The following is a 17,352-nucleotide window of genomic DNA, read 5'->3' on the forward strand; positions in this document are numbered from 1 at the left end:
TAGGAATTATCAGTATCGGAATCGGGATCGATCCCGGCCGATACCGATACGGGATCGGGGTATCAGATCGGGATCGGCTCAAGATCGGGGTTTTTTTTTCTTTTTCTTTATAATTTGCTACGTGAGGATCGGCTCAGAATCGGATCGGGGTAGGCTAATACTGATACATATCGGCCAATCTGTATCGGTATCGGCCGATATTTCCTACTATGCTTATAGTGGTAACTTCTATCTTGGATTTAATTTTACACATGGATCCTAGTTCGGATAGGAACTGAACTAAATTGTAATCCTATAAACCCTACCGGAATTGCCTAAAAGTAACTACAGCAGACATTACGTAGAGATCTGTTCCTTTTAACTGAAGGAAAGTAAATGGTAACAAAGAAAATGCCATATTGCAGCTCAACTACAGTGCTGACAAGTTCTTTAAGCTTTATAAACATATCACACAAAGAACTGAGAAGATATAACCACCTTTTCGTGAAGAAATCTACTTTATCCACCTTTGGTCGCTTATCATTTGTGTCTTCATCACTAGGTTCTCTCTCTCTTTTAGAAACAGAATGACCCAACATACTCTCATCCGTTCTAGATAAATCAGACAAACAACTCGTTCTCGATGAGTCGATCACTTCAGGAGCAAATAAATAATCAGGGTTGTTCCTATTTGGAAGGCATACATGTGTCTCAATCCCTTTGTATGTATCGTCAGCGATTTGCATCTACATGGCAAAGCATACATATCAGACACAAAAAACTGTAGAAAATAATTCTTGCACCCTTGATCTATATCCTAAAAATGTTTATACCAAGCATGCAAGTTGTTTACATGTATTTATATACCTGCTGTGAAAAGTGTTCACCATTTTTCTTTTTCTAAATGATTATTAAGAAAATGTAAGTTAGACACTTTTTCTGAATAACTAAATATACAAATTTGAAGCTTTTTAGTAATGCAAGGTATAAATAATTTAAGGGGGTGCAATTATCAATCAAAGTATAATTATGAAAAGCCAATCGAAATTTTTGGGCATAGTCTTTCAATGATATCAAATAAGATCTGAAAAGAGAAATTAAAAGAAACAATTTTACTAATACCTCTGCAAGATTTAAAGTCTCTTCATTTTCCACCTGGGTTGTTGGCTCCTCTTTTGGAAAAAACCACCTGCTCAAAATAACAAGTCCACAATCATTATAAAGATAAATAAGCTGCTATATTTGTTAGCAGCAAATCATGTAAGCAGGTAGCTCCAAGTTGCTAGCACAGGATTAAAAAAATAAAATATGATAGTAGAACCAACAAAGCGTTCTCAGAGCTTAAGATCATGATGCATCACTACAAAAATTATTTAAAATTATTTGCCAAAGATAGGAAAGGAGAAAAGAAAAAAGTTAAAAGTTCTTGTTAAGTCTACAAAGTAGATACCTGGTAGTGCTTATTGATTTTGAATGACACGGTTTCCAGCTTTTGAAAGGATCCAATTTTGGGCAATGAACAACATTCAGCTTCTCAAGAGAAGGAAGTTTTGGTAACCCCTCCACTAAAAGAAGCTCGTTACAGTGTCTAATATCCAGTTCCTTTAATGCAGGAAGATCTTTTGGCAACTCGAGTGACTTTATTTTTTTAAAGCCATCAATCCTAAATGACTTGAGTGAAGGAAAATCCGGGAGGTAAGGTAGTTTCACACAGCAATAAAGAGACAAATTCAGAAGGTAAGAAAAACAAGGTATGCTCTTCAACATGGGGCACCTACTTATTGAAAGAGTGCGAAGGCAGGGAAAATCACAATCACTTGTCTCAAATAGTTCTTCCAAATCGTACATCTCCCACAGATTCAGTGTTTCCAAGGATGGAAACTTGGGAGTATTCTTCGAAACAAATTGGCTATCTGTGTTCTCCAACCTTACCAGATGGTATAACTTTTGCACACTGAGATGCCTTAGAGATGACAAGCCACCAAGTGCCGGAAACTGGCTACAGTTGAGGCATTTATCCAGAATAATCGAGACTAATTTTGAAAATGAAGGATCTCCCATCCAAGTTGGAAACAAATTGCCTCTGTAGTTCCTAATAATCAGCTCCCCAATGTTTGGATTTGGTTTCAGATTTTTCAAAACTTCTTCAGAAATTGTAACACTTTCTGCAGATTCTATACATGTTGTATTATCATTCCAGTGCAGCCACAAGGTATTAAGATGCACTTTCTTGTGCAAAGCAGCCTCTTTAGCATCTAAACCATGTCTAATATTCTCAAGCCCTGCAATCTGAAGACAACTACTAAGACAGTTCAAATCCTTTAACTCTCGGATGCTGCAATATGGCATTTCACAACCTACACAAAAGACTGCTAATGACTGGAGATTTGTCAGCAGCCCAATACCAATCATCATTTTCACACAACCTGATTTTTTGCTCACATCAAGGTGGCGAAGGTTCGTTAGTTCCATCATACTTTCAGGTAATTCAACCAAGTGTTGGCAATCTTTGGCCTCTAGAGTCTGGAGACTAACCAAGCTACATAATTCTCTTGGTATGCTCCTGATTTTTGTGTTATTGACACCCAAGTACCTCAGTTGTTTTAAGATCCCAACTGAGCTCGGCAACTCCACAATATCAGTACAACTTAAATCCAAGGTTCTTATGTTTATGCATTTTGTGAATAGATCACTTAAGCTAGTAATATCCAGAATAGACATGTTTGTCCTTGTTTGTAAAGAAAATCTAGTGAGGGCCAAGAAAGATTGCAAATCTGAGTTTATCAGAGGCTTCATTTCGTCCATTTGGATCTTTGAGGGGTTGAGGAAGAAATGAAAGCAATTCTCAAATATCCTCTCTAGAGCATCTTCATCTGGAGGGCCTTTTTTTCGGGATAAGTTAGTTGCCAAAGCACGAATAAGATCATGCATGATAAATTTATCTTCTTCTACATCATGGATAGGTGAGTGTTGAAAGAACCCTCTCAACAGCAACTCATCAAAATACTGAAGACCAACATCTTCAGGTTGTCTTCCTTCCATGGAGATTATGAAACCTTGTGACATCCACATACGAACAATCTGCTGTTTCGCAAAGGAATAATCCTTTGGAAACAAGGAACAATAATGAAGACACTTCTTTAGGTCGTTTGGCATTAGTTCATAACCCACTCTTAGAGTTGGCAATGTATCCCCATCAAACCCATCCATATTCCACAGATCAGTTTTCAAAATTTCAACCCAAGATTTTTCATTTTTTAAACACACAAGGAGTCCAGCGAGAACCTTTATACAGAGGGGGTTGTGCTGGCACTTTGAAACAAGTTGCTTGCCTGTCTCTACTAACTCAGTATTGGCATTTGTATTAAGACCAGTGAATATATGTTGCCAGAAAATTTTCCAGCAGTAATTATCAGATAAAGGATCCAAATTAAAAGTTTGCATTGCACCAATGACCTCAGCTACATCCTTGCTCTTAGTAGTGACCAGCAGTACGCTTCCTCTGGTACTATGGTTTAATATGGTTACTATTTTATTCCAAAAACATGGGTTTTTATTGTCAGCATCATCCAATACAACAAAAACTTTTGTACCTGACAATTCATCTATCAACAATTCCTCAAGTAAATCTGCCTCTGTCATGGGATAAGGAGAGCTCGTAACAGACTCAATGAGTTTCTTTATTAGTCTTGTTTCATCAGACTTCTCAGGCATGGTAATTAACATACGAGCATCAAAGGAATCTAATACTCTTTCTTCGCTGTAAATAAGTTGAACTATACTGGTCTTGCCAATACCGCTTTCACCAACTATGCAAACTACAGTGAGATTGTTTCTGTTGAAATCATCTGCCAATAGGAATTCAATGATCGAGTTCTTTTCATTCTCTCTGCCGTAAACTGGTGAATCACCAACACGGGAACTCCTTTGGGATGACTCTATTGTTTCAACAAGCTTAAAAGGAGAAAAAAATAAGTATAAGTAGAGTAACAGTGATTGTCAGAAGAAAACACACAAAAAGAAAAACAGCTCAAAATCACTAATGCTGGTACTGCAGATATTCCTGTGTTCTAACACAAAGAATCAACTATTTATATGGAAAAATGACTTTTTGTTGTTGCTTATATCAAAGGCGAGAAAAGCAACAGAAAGGAAGAAAAAATATATATAATTACCTCAGATTGGAGCTTCTTGTTGTGAGCAACTAGAGCCTCATTCTCAAGAGTATCAAAGTATCTCTCTAGCTGCTTGGCCTTGGACTTATTAGTGCTCATATTATGATGAGTAAACATGAGAGGTGGGTACTGTTGGAGAGGTAGGTGCTGTTGGAGAGGTGGCTGCTGTTGGAGAGGTGGGTCGGGACAACGTCGCCAATCGATGAATAATCGGCCCCTTCCAGCCTCACCAACTCCACGGCAGAAGGATACCGTGTCACCAGCAACAAGCCGCTTCTCCTTGACAAAGCAGCTCCAACCCTTGGTGATGACATAGGTTTGGGTTGTATTCCAGTATGAGTACCGAAACTCCCATGGCTTTCCAGTACGGTCCTCGAAGCTCAACAGAAGCCCTTTTTCCTTCGCAGTCATGTCAAGGGGGAAGTACTTCTCTGCGTGTTGCTTCGGTATGAGAAGGCGACTGGGCTTGCCTACATCGCTCTGTGTGACAACTTTATCAAACATGTGCTCTTTTTCAACAAAAATTGCATCTGTAGCTGGTAAGCCAGAGGCAGGTGATGAGGAAGAAGGAGAGGGGACGACCGAGTACTTTTTTGGGGGTACCGGAAAGGATCTTGAAGGGAAGCTCATCTCATTGCAAGATGTGTTTTCAATTTAGAATTTTGTGTATGCCATTGATGCGATTTTTCACAACAAAATCGGGTGACTAGACCGATTTGACCGATTTTTTTTTTTTTTCGAATCAGTCCGACTCTGACGATTGTGAGGGGAAAAAGAGAAGGAAGCGATCTGTGGAGAAGGGTTGACAAAGAAATACTTCTTATAATAGACATGGTGTAGTGATCCATCACACTAGATAAATAGAAAAGCATTTGGTCCATAGTGAACCAGGAGCAATGCAATAGCTCTGATGAGAAAGAGGGTCGAGTCAAAAGCAGTACGTAGAAAAGCGAGTCGAGATCCAATCTCGAATCTCGAAGATTGAGTTAATAGAGTCAACGGCTCTGGTAAGTTCAAATCTCGAAGCAATTCTGAACAAAGGATTCGAATCGGATGGTCCCGATCCAAAACTCAAAGATTGAGTTATTTAGGGATCCGGACCCTAGAAAAGCTGACATTTTTTTTAATATTCAACTTTCAATATAAATTATTAAATCTGACTAGGGGTGTAAATGAATCAAATATTATCCGATTTTATCTGGATCCGTATTCGGAAAATTACATATATTATTCAATCTGTATCTGTATCTGTATCTGTATCTGTATCTGTATCTGTATCTGTATCTGTATCCGTATACGAGACTATTCGTATCCGTATTCGTATCTGTATTCGTATATGTATCCGTATACGAGACTTTTTAACTATCTGTATCCGACCGTTTACACTTTTAAATCACAACAAATGTGTTATATGCAGTGGGGGAGCCACCTAGATTTTGAAATACGGTACTAAGTTCGTATATAGTTGGTTTGGATTTTGGTTTTGTCTACCTCTAGATTTGAGTGTTGCCTACTCCTGACTGAGTCAAAACTCTCGATTAGTAAAATTGGCCGAGTCATTACAATTTTGATAGTCTTTCATCAATCTATTTTGAAATATTCTGACAAGAAAAAGGTTAATAAGAATGGTATGATAGTGAGACCACAATAAATTTGTTATTTTTTGTGAAATGAATAAACTAAAATGTTTTATAAAGTAATATATTGAAATTTAATATAATGCATTAAAATATTTTTATTATGTTTAACTATTCAAAATGAGCTGAATTTTAATAGAAGAGTCTTGTGAACTATGCTTCAAAGTAAACTTTCAAAAAAATCGAGTTTTCGATCTAATTCGGTGAATTTTTACTCATTTTCTCGATTTTAATTCATTGTTAATTACCGATTCCGCTTCCAATGAAAATTATTTTATAATATTTTATAATTTAATTATTTAAATAAAATAATAATAATTTATGTTGCCTACCCCTAATGAAAATCCTGGCTACGCCATTGGTTATATGTTCTCAAATTAATTTATTAAATTGCATATTGTACCAATAATTTATTAAATTGCATATAGATATATATTTTAATGAACAATATAATACTATGACATAATTAGTGACTAATATTTTAATAATATAATAGATGTTTTGTAACCAACAAGCTAATTATGAAAAATATTCATATCTGTCTAATATCCGATCCGTATTCATATCCGAGACTATCCGTATTCGTATCCGAAAAATTATAACATATACTGATACGGTAAGACCACTATCCAATCCGTATCCAACCGTTTACACCCCTAAATCTGACTCTCTTTTATGGTTTTTATGAAAAATATCCAAACCGGCTCACCTAGTAGCCAGTTTGAGAATTTTTTTTTTTTTATTTAGAACAAGATTCTAAAATCATGTAGTTTGAGACAAATAATTATTTTCCAAAAAAAAATTTAGAAAAAAAAAATAGAGATCTAGTCAAAAATAAATAATATTTAAATTTTCCATGTAAAGTTGAAAGTTGAATTAAGAAGAGAACTTTAAAAGTTAAAAGTAAGAAAAGTTTCAACATGCAAAATTCTTTTTTGAACATGCAAAATGACAAATACTCAATTTTAGGATGCGGGTTATTGTCGGATTAAATTCTCTCAGATGGGTCGCTAATGTTTAAATAAAAAGAAAAATATTATCGATGATAAAAAAAAAATTGAACTGGATTTTTGAGACACGAAATGATATTTTCTTTGAGGTACTAATTGATCCAGTTGTTTTAATGTGATTAAGGTGACTTTTATTATGCTGCGTAGGACACTATGACTAGCTGTATATGAGTTGTTGTATGTCTACCGATAATAAAAAATTTAAACTGAATTTTTGAAGCACTAAACGATGTTTTTTTTTTGCAATTCTAATTTCGTTGGCTCTCTGGAAATGATCCCTTAAGCACCGTCTCATCCCCACCTTTTTTCAAATTGGGGTTGTACGAGCAAATCTGACTTTCCTAACCAATGTTATGGCCGTTTAAAATTTTTAAAAAAATAGCAATGCTTCAATGTAAAAACATTGATAACGTACCGATGCTTTATGTCCGGCTTAACGACGGCATAAATGCATCGATGTTTCATTCTAAAAACATCGATGATGCACCCATGCTTTCTTTATTGACATTACCATATTAGGGGTTTTATTGCCGATACTAAGGAGAATAAAACATCAATGACGCACCGATGCATGCTTTTCGAAATTTTGGTAATTAGAAACCGATGTGAATAATATTAAAATTTGGTAATTAGAAACTAACGAATCGTACTTTTAAGTACCAAAAACAAATACAAGAAAAATTACAGGGGGTCCTATAAAATTATCCCTCTGTTTATATACTAATTATTTTTCCAACAAAAATAGTAAATCAAACTCTAACATCATTTAGTCGTATTTTTGTTCAAAATAATTATAAAGTATATTATTTAATCACACTATCTGACTAATTTTTTTTTTTAAATCCCAAACCGGTCACTTAGTAGCCGGTTTGGGTATTTTTAATAAGGATAATTATAATATCCCCCACCTATCCATCCCCAATTTCATCCCCCAACTAACTTTCTATTTAACTATAACTATAACTACTATTTCTAACAACCTTTATTTCTTTCCTCTTTCTCCCTTTCTCTTCCACCTCTATTTTTCTCTTTCACCTCCATCTCCGTCTCTCACCTCCGCCTCCGCCTCCCTCTCCCACCTCCGTCTCCCACCTCCCTCTCTCACCTTCACCTCACCTCACCTCCGCCTCTACCTCCCTCTCCCACCTCCACATCCCACCTCCTCCTCCACCTCCATTTTTACATTGATAAGCTCCCCTCCCTCTCCCACCTCGAAATGATAAATACAATAAGCTCCCTCCCTCTTACACTTTCGCCTCGGTTTTTTCCCTCTATGCCTGCTGCTCCTACTCTAGCGAACGTTTTGCCGGAGATCATCCGTCACTCCATCCCAATCAAGCACGCCTCTGCTAGGAATGAATACTTCAATGTGTATGAATGAATACTTCAATGTGTATGAATGAATACTTCAATGTGTTTGAATGAATACTAGAGCACGTCTCTACCGGGTCAGATCCGTCACTGTCGATCGTATCAAAATAATTTTGTATATGTATATGCAATTAATCTTTTTCATGTTTATGTTCCCTTTCGTCATGAAGTAGCGAGTTTTGCAAAGAACAAAGCTTTATTAATGGTGAATTAGGCCGCTGCGTATTAAATAAATGACATAAAAAAAAATTTTGAAAAAAAATAGAGATATATGAATGAATACTTGATGTCTTAGATATGAATACTTCAATGTGTATAAATGAATACTTAATATCTTATGTATGAATACTTGAGTGACAAGATATTAATACTTGTGCAACGGACAACTCGAAAGTATGTCATCATGGATCTCATTTGAAAGATAAAATTGTGTAGAAAACGTTCGTGGTTTTAGATTTGCAAAATTCTTCCCAGATCGTCAGAAATATTGGTTAAATTGAACGGAGAAAAAAAAACTCACCTCTAAAAACATGTAAAAAATGGATGAGTGATGTGTCCAGTTTTTATATTTACACTTACACGATGAGGATTAATACTTTCTCGATAAGAGATGAATACTTGTGCAACGGACAACTCGAAAATATGTCATCATGGATCTCATTTGAAAGATAAAATTGTGTAGAAAACGTTCGTGGTTTTAGATTTGCAAAATTCCTCATAGATTGTCAGAAATATTGGTTATATTGAACGGAGAAAAAAAACCACATCTAAAAACGTGTAAAAGATGGATGAGTGATGTGTCAAGTTTCTATATTTGCACTTGCACGACGAGGATGAATACTTTCTCGATAAGGATGAATACTTGTACAACGGACAACTCGAAACTATATCATCATTGATCTCATTTTAAAGATAAAATTATGTCAAAAACATTCGTGGTTTTAGATTTGCAAAATTCCTCACCGATCATCAGAAATATTGATTAGATTGAACGAAGAAAAAAAAATCACACCTCTGAAAACGTGTCCAGTTTTTTTTTAAAAATACTTGATATATTAAGTATGAATACTTGATGTGTTATAGATAAATACTTGATGCATTATAGATGAATATTTGCGCGCGCCAGGTGTAAAATCTTTCAAATATTATGTGGTCCCCCTAGATAGTTAGTAGTTATTGAAGTAATTAATGACTGGTGATGAAATGGGGGATTGTTACTGGGATAGCTAGATGCTCCCTTTTAATAAAAGCTAGAAAAGAGGATCAAATTTGATAATTTATATTTAAAGTTGGATATTAATAAAAATGTCAGGTAGAAAAGGCATTTGGTATTGAGAAATTTAGATATATTCCCATTATAACTTCTTAATTTAGATATTTTTTCGTCAAAACTTCAAAATTAATTAATTTACCATCTAATCTTACTCATTTTATTAATATACTCATTTTTTAATTTAATCAATAAAAAGTAAAAATATTGATAAAATATATTAAAGAACAACTTTGCCCTTGATTGTATGTTTGACTTAACTATTTCAGCTCATATAATTTGGTACAAATTCAAAACCAAGCTTTTTCTTCAACGAATCAAAATTCACCGAACTTTGAGCAGCAATATCATAGTAAAGGGGAGAAAGTGAGGAAAACCATTAGAAATAGATAAAAAAAAGTGAGGAAAAGTGGAATTTGGAATTTGGAATAGGCTTTAATTTTTTACTATTTTGGTTGTGTTTGAACATTCGGTTGATGATGGAAGAGTAGAATAGTGAAAAAGTGTAGGTAAATAAGTCAAATTAATTTCTTAAAGAATGCAAATTCTTCTATTTCATTTTTTATATGAAATAAAAAATTGACTCATGGAGGAATAGAGAAGAAATCCAAATATACAAAAATAAGAATTTAATTACAAAAGTTCAAACTCAATTCTACTAACTTCTCTTGTTCAACAGAAATAGAACCCTTTTTTTTTCTACTATATTGCTCTATTCCATTCTTATCGAACGGACCCTGCATATAAAGAGAGATGGACTAACTTGCTTTGAGAATTAAAGATGTTTTACTTCCCGCTTATATCTTCATTTTTATAGTTCAAATAGTTGATTCAAACCTTCCAATAAAATCTTCATATTAAAATGTACTTGGAAACTAAATTTACATTTTTTGAAAAAAAAATTTAATACTTTTGTGAAACTTTTGAAAATAGGCATGATCACTAATTTTATCACAACTTGGCAGTTGGCAACTCTGAAGTATTCAGTAAAGAATCGGCATAAACGTCGACTACACTTGTATCATACAAACAACACCCATTCAAGAAATTCCCATATAAATTTCCAGATAAATTCAAACATGAATTATAATTAAAACACAACCAAATTATTAAATTAATCAAGTACAAACAAATTCACCAATGTACTATAAACTCCATGACATAAATATAAAAAAATTCATACAAAGTTGATGACAACAAGCCAACAGTACAAATAAACATAAATGAAACATAAGTTAAAAGTACTACAATATCCTTCTCCATAAATGAAACATAAGTTAAAAGTGCAAGATTACCCTTCTTCCTCCACTGATACATATAGATTAGGTTCTTCATCATCATTGCCGCCTATGTCATCAATGCTCATCTCGTCTGTATATCCTGCCATCAATGTAGAGGAAGAAGTTGAACTTGAAGCTAAACCAATCTAAATCAATGCCCATCTCGTCTGTATATCCTGCCATCAGTGTAGACGAAGAAGTTGAACTTGAAGCTAAACCAATCTAAGGCTTGCCCCCTGTCCAATCCCTCACATGGGTCATCTTGCTCTTCTTCTTTTGCACACATTGAAAATGAACAAAAACAATATCATTAAGATGTTGCCCTTCCATCTTGCACCCCTTCTTGGAATGGGTCTGTACAAGTTAAGGAAAATTAAATTAATATGTCTACACTGGAATTATGAATCCTCAGACTGACAGTTGCTAAATCAATTTCTAGGTGGAGAGGAAACTACCGCTTTAAGTGCAGTATACTCAGAGACAAAATCAGTGACAATGAAATTTATTAAAAATATAGAAAATTTCTGCCATGAATTTAAATTTCTAATTAGAAGATAGCATAATAGCTAATAGACACGACCTACAAAAATCACAGCATAGAGAATTGGTCTGTCAAGTCATATATCAAGTGATGCAAGTCATGTAATGGAAAAATTGGAATCAGAACAAGCATGAAAATTACATGCAAGTTCGTTAAGGATCAGAGTTCAACACTTATTTACCAGAAACAGTACAACTAATATTGACAAAATATTCCTCCATGCCAGAAGCGAATGGAGAAGACCTATCAATCATATAAATAAGCAAACAGACCTTATCCAATTACCACTTGCAAAAGGAATTATACAGGAAATAATCACTTGCTATACTGATTACGTTTATCAACCCCAACTCAGAAAGGTTCTCTAATCAACAGGTAAGGCAGGTGAGATTTAAAAATATCTGAGCCAAAGATAATTTAATCTAGATGCAAATGCTCAAGAATTAAGTAATACAAAAAAGAAAGATCACAGTGGAGAGAAGCCGCTAGATAGACGCCATCAAAAATTTGAATGTTCTCGGAGACCTTTGTGTTTTCGATACGGCTTATAAAAAAATTAAAAAAAATCCCTCTTTCGTCCTTGCCATAAAAATTTATATAATTCTTTTTTTTTATTAAAGAATTGTGGTTCGTCCTTTTTGTGCATGTTAGTACCTGATTTCCACTGACTTCTAACTTGATATTCAACAGTAATAGTAATACCTCTTTTTAAGTAAAAACTTTTTACTCCGAATAAAAACCATATATGGACTTATTGTCAAATTTAAGTGACAATCAACAGTAATACTTGATTATCTGAATTTAAGTCTAAAAAAAAACATTCTTTCATCATGAGCTCAGATTTGAGGAGAGATTGTGGCTTAAAAATGAATAACAGAAAACATATATGGTTGAATTTTTCCTTCAACCAGACTATGATACTACGAATTATTCCTTTACTCAGATTTGTAGTAACTTCTAACTTGTAAATGTTTCAGGTGCTACCTGCTCCTAGTGACCTAGTGACTCATCTGGCTACGACTTCTTGGATAATTAGGTAAACAAATTCAGATGCTGGAATGCGTCCACAAGGAACATAAATACAGATGCCTGGAAACATTGGTTAAACATTGCTCATATGCATGTGTTACTAGTATACTAAAACTCCAAAAGGCCTCATGTCAGAAACCAGATGAGTCACATAAAGAATAAGCATGCATACTCAGAAATTTCCTAAATTGCCCTTTGTCATATGATAAAAAATGTAAAATTTGATCTACAAGTACATTTTCATATGGAAATCACGTTGAACGGTTCAGATCGATTGTTTGGACTTTGAAAATCGAGATATTGATCCATAGTACAGACAAATATGTGCTATGCATAGTACCGTAGCCTCACTCTTTATTATAATATTTTAGTATTATTTGGGATATTTTGCAAATTATAATCCATACTTTATCTGATATGCAAATGAGATTACAAATATGCAAGTCAACATTATACAAATTTAGATAAAACCAAAATAAATTCTTGTATTTGGCATCTAATGTCCAAAGAATACCTTTCGTCTAAGTTTTTTACTGTTATCAGTGGAAGTATAAAATCCATGCAATATATTTATTATCGGTCACTAAGATATGAAGATAAGCCTGATTATTCCTATCTAAAGAGGCTTTTTCATAACTTATTCATTTGTCCAAATTATTGCTATCTAAAGAGGCCTTTCCAACTCACCCCCTTCCAATTGGACCTGTTCCAACCCTCCACATGATTTCTACAAGTTCCTAAAGCTAGATTCTTGTTCGATTCACTATATGATTCTTGTATACGACTACTAGTCATAAATGCATCACAGTTTCATGAAAGGAAAAAGAAGCACATACCTTAAGTGAGTAGAGAAGACCCATCATTTGTTAACTCGCATAATAGTCCCTTTTCTCTGCGTGTGGAATTGAGATCACTAGAAACCAGCAAGGGACGTTGAAGTTCAAAAGTGATTTGGTTCCTCTTGACCAAGTTCAGGCATTCCTATAAGAGAGACAAAAATGCATCAGATATGCTAACCTGAAAAGTCTGACATCACTAATTTTTTGAGAGGACTAGAAATGATAATAAAGGTAAGTATTTGAGAAAACATAGGCATATGAAGATGCCTTCCATTAGCAAAATAATATGATGCTTTATGTAGTACCATAAGTTTCTTGACAGCAAGGTTTGTGGAAAAACTGAACAGGTAGTATTGCTCAGTCAACTACTTCGCTTTAACTTATTATTGCAATAGGTTTGAAAAAGAAGATATATTACTTCCAGATATTACAATAGCTGCTGGTTCATCCAGTACTGTATGGCATTTGGTATTGCTTATTAAAAAGGAATGGCCTTCTATGTGGCTTTGACTGCCCTTACCGGCAAAATTTAGTTTTAGAGCCATAATTAATTCAAATAAATTAAACATTTAAGGTGATAACAAATCTAAAACATACACAACAATCACAGAACATGATTTATTTTTCAAATAACCAAAATATAACAAACAAAAAACTTAATATGACCTGAGATCAGAGATACCAAGATCTGAGATCAGAATCTCTGGTTACATTCCAGGTTCAACTTGGGCCTAACTGATTTGAAGGAATAGTATAGTACCCATACCTTTTCACAACTCTTCTCCTTGTTGAAGCAGTGGAGCTGGCAACTCCGAAAAAGCAAAGGGCAGCCAGAACAAATGTGCATGTGTTGAAGTGATGGTAAGAGTGGAAGTTCATGTAGCTGTGGACTGTGCTTTACATGCACTTTTCTTACTGACCTTAGTTGTGGTAAAGTTTTCAGTTTGTTACATTGCATGATAGTAAGTGTATGTAAACGAGGCAGATCATCCTCCTTGACCCCATCCCATTTCTCCAAAGCTACCATCATTTTGAACCCTAAAGTCTCCAAGACTGGAAAAGTATGATCAAGTTCTTGCTCAGTACCTCCACAAAACTCGGGGCCCACATTTTTCAGTTTGGGCAGGTTTTGTATCAGAAGGTGCTTAAGAACCTGGAGCTGGCCAAGGGGCGGCAGTTCATCACAATTCTGGCAATCTTCCAGAGTTATTCTAACTAATTTCGTGAAGCACCGGTCCCCTACCCATTTGGGGAGTTTAGAACCATAAAAACCTCTTATTGTCAAATGTTGTAGGTTCTCATTAGGCTGGAGCCCTTCGAGTACCATATAAGAGGATTTTAAAGGTACCATTTCTGAACTACAAGGAGAACCTGACCATTGCAGAGTCAATCCTTTTAGCTTTTTCTTATTAACAAGGTCAGCCTTCTCGGCTTCTTCTTTATCACATATATTTTGCAACCCCAAGATCTGCAATTCACTTTCCAAATTTACCAAATTATTTAATTCTCCAATTCTGCAACTCTGTGAGTCACTTGTCACGAAAAATATTGGCAACTCTACAAGATTAAATAACTTCCCAATGCCAGGCGGGATGCAGACACTGGAACACTTCGGCACAGGTAATTCTAGATGCCGCAAATTGAAAAGATGCTTTATACCCCAGGGAAGCTCATTTAGAGAGTCACAATCCTTCAGATCTAATGTTTGCAACTTGAAGAGACCACAGATGGACTCTGGCAACCTTTGTAGTTTGGTTTTCTTGAGCACAAGATAGCGCAAGTGTATTAAGTGGTTGACTGACCTAGGTAGTTCCTCAATGTTAGTGTGACTTAAATCAAGTGCTCTCAAGCATTTAACAAAGGAAAACATGTCAGTGGACACATTAATTCTGAAGCTTTCACGTTCAGACTTGCACTCAGTCCTACTAGACTTGCACTCAGTCCTACTGATAAGCAAAAGGCTTTGAAGGTCTTTCTCGTTTTGGAGTTGGAATTCTATAGTGTTCTTCAAATGCAAGCACAGAGGAACCAGTGATAAGTGCCTAGCCTTTTCATCATAATCACACAGTTTGTGACCTTCTATTCTGTAACACTCGTGCGCAACAGAATGTATCAACTCATGAAACAGATCATGCATCACATACCTCTCGACACCAGCACCATCCATTTGGAAGAAACATCTCGATACCAACTCATCGAAGTATTTTCCTCCAACCTCTTCACGCTGCAGATGTCTATGTGCCTCAACAAATTCTTGTCCAATCCATACCCGGATTAATTGCTCTTTCTCAAACACATATCCCTTTGGAAACAGAGAGCAATAAGCATAACAGCGTTTTAAATAAGGCGGAAGACGATTATAAGCAACTTGTAAATGTGAAAAAATCTCACTTACAAGCTCGTCATTACTGCCCAATTCGCTATCCAAAACATGAAGCCACTTCTCTTTATCAACAGCTGAGTGAAGAAAATCCCCAATTACTTTTGCTGCTAAAGGTAAACCTTTACTCTTCTTCACAATCTCTCGACCTATTTGTTCCAAAGAGGAACAAATACTGGTATTACGGCCTTCAAATGCCCTTCTCTTGCTGATCGACCAGCAATCCTCATCAGGCAGGCAAATTAGATCATGAACATGAGTAGATTTAACAATGGTACTCACGTTCATATTCTGGGTTGTAAAAATTACTTTGCTCCCTTTGGCAGAGTGATTAAGAGATGCCTCCAGGCTTTCCCAATTTGATTTAACCCAATCCCGATTTTCATCACTCACCCAGACATCATCAAGGACAAGCAAAACTCGCTTCCCTGTTAGAAGCCTTACGAGCATGTCCTGTAGCAAATGAAATTCTCTCAGATCACGAGTATCTTCAACAAAACCCTGAATAATTGTCCGTGTTATATTCTCAGCATCAAAATCCTGAGAAGCACATATCCAAGAACGATTGTTAAAATGGTTTTGAACTGTCTTATCATTGTACAAATGCTGTACCAGAGCCGTTTTCCCGACTCCAGGCATACCGACAATACAGATAGAACCAATAGACCGGTTGCTAGAATCGTCACGTAGCAACCACTCACGAACATCCTTCAAATCCCCCTGTCTGCCATAGGGTTCTTCTCCCGTATTAAGAGAGGTGGACGCAACCAGCTTTCCAGAACAGCGACGCCGCGGCCCATCCTCCTCACTCAACCGTAGGTCCCTCCGGTCAGCAGCAATCTCATCATACCTCTCCATCATCCTCTCAATTTTTAAATCGAAACACTCTGATGGAAAAGAGGAGAACAGAAGGCAAACCTCTTGGCGCTTCCTCTTGCCATCTTTAGATCCCGTTAGTTCAAAACTGAAGTCCTCAAGTTGGCTCGCTCTGAAGGAGGCAAACTCGATCTCCTCCAGTACATCCTCAGCACGACGCTGTAGGTCTCTGAGTTCTCCCATCCAGTGCTGGTCGAACGCATCAAAGATGGGTAGGTCGTCGGCTGATTTGAGAGCAGATCTGACTCGATCGAGCTTACATCTGAGTTTTTCCAAATCTTCTTCTTTGACAGAAGAGGGCTGGGAGCCATGCCCGAATTGCGAGCTGAGGGGAGCGATCAGCCTCTTGCCCGTAACTCGGAAGGAAACCAAGGCTTGCCTCAGAGTTTTCAGGACTGCTTCTTTATCAACCATGGCGTAGAATAATCGGGGAAGGAGAAGTGAGAGATTGTTGAGGGAGGAGAGTGTGCGAGATCGAGTGGAAAGTGGGAACTGAGTAATGGAGCAAAAAGAGATATCGAGATAGCAAGGGAGACTTCTTGGTTGACTTGTTATTCTGTGGGCTGTAGAGGCGGGAAGCATTCCATTTAGTGTTGCGGGTTGCTTGGGGATGCATTTCAGCTTTTCTTTTATGACAACATCTCGGACTTTGGAGTTTCTGATGTAGAGAATTCTCAAATCGCGAAATAAGGCACGCTCTTTTTAAGCTCGTATCCTCTGCATTAACTCAAAAAGAATCTTTTGAGTTAATCATTATCTACCGTCCGATCTGCTTAAAGATTCGTGCGAACTAGATTCAATCTAACATTTTAGCCTCATGTTTTAGGCAAAGACGAATGGAATCCGTTTACAATTGGACGGTCAATATGTATTAACTCAAATCAAAGGATGCTCTATTGTGTTAATGCAGACGATGCGGAGTCGCTGTTTTTGGTGAAGGTAGGCGAAATTTTCAGTAATTGAAA

General features: G+C 36.0%; 2 protein-coding genes across 5 annotated transcripts in view; both read right to left on the reverse strand.

Moving 5' to 3' along the window:
* LOC144562485 (putative disease resistance protein RGA3) overlaps positions 1–16,931 on the reverse strand; it is a 57,564-nt gene extending 40,633 nt beyond the window's left edge. The window contains exons 1-3 of one of the 4 annotated variants that reach the window (XM_078311726.1): positions 13,898–16,931; positions 13,135–13,273; positions 10,527–11,078 (exon numbers count right to left, since the gene is read on the reverse strand). In XM_078311726.1, the coding sequence (XP_078167852.1) occupies positions 10,945–11,078; positions 13,135–13,273; positions 13,898–16,801 (3,177 nt within the window). In that variant the 5' untranslated portion in view covers positions 16,802–16,931 and the 3' untranslated portion in view covers positions 10,527–10,944. Of the gene's footprint in view, positions 1–10,526; positions 11,079–13,128; positions 13,274–13,897 lie in introns of those variants that run through there. The other 3 variants (XM_078311727.1, XM_078311725.1, XM_078311728.1) reach the window with 3 other exon arrangements.
* LOC144561874 (disease resistance protein RGA2-like) lies at positions 315–4,784 on the reverse strand. Its single transcript, XM_078310971.1, has 4 exons — positions 4,155–4,784; positions 1,430–3,933; positions 1,102–1,168; positions 315–725 (listed from the first exon to the last, which is right to left on the reverse strand). The coding sequence occupies exons 1-4, from the start codon at positions 4,782–4,784 to the stop codon at positions 315–317; spliced, it is 3,612 nt and encodes a 1,203-aa protein (XP_078167097.1).
* Positions 16,932–17,352: the final 421 nt, after the last annotated feature.

The sequence above is a fragment of the Carex rostrata genome, chromosome 11 (assembly GCF_964058835.1).
Source record: "Carex rostrata chromosome 11, lpCarRost1.2, whole genome shotgun sequence".
Taxonomy (NCBI): domain Eukaryota; kingdom Viridiplantae; phylum Streptophyta; class Magnoliopsida; order Poales; family Cyperaceae; genus Carex; species Carex rostrata.

Excerpts from the sequence above, each read along its gene's own strand:
- LOC144561874 (XM_078310971.1), bottom strand. The coding sequence starts at position 4,784 with ATGAGCTTCCCTTCAAGATCCTTTCCGGTACCCCCAAAAAAGTACTCG. Across the intron at positions 3,934-4,154 it reads ACAAGAAGCTCCAATCTGAG|CTTGTTGAAACAATAGAGTC; the intron begins GTAATTATATAT and ends TCTCCTTTTAAG. Across the intron at positions 1,169-1,429 it reads AAATCAATAAGCACTACCAG|GTGGTTTTTTCCAAAAGAGG; the intron begins GTATCTACTTTG and ends TATTTTGAGCAG.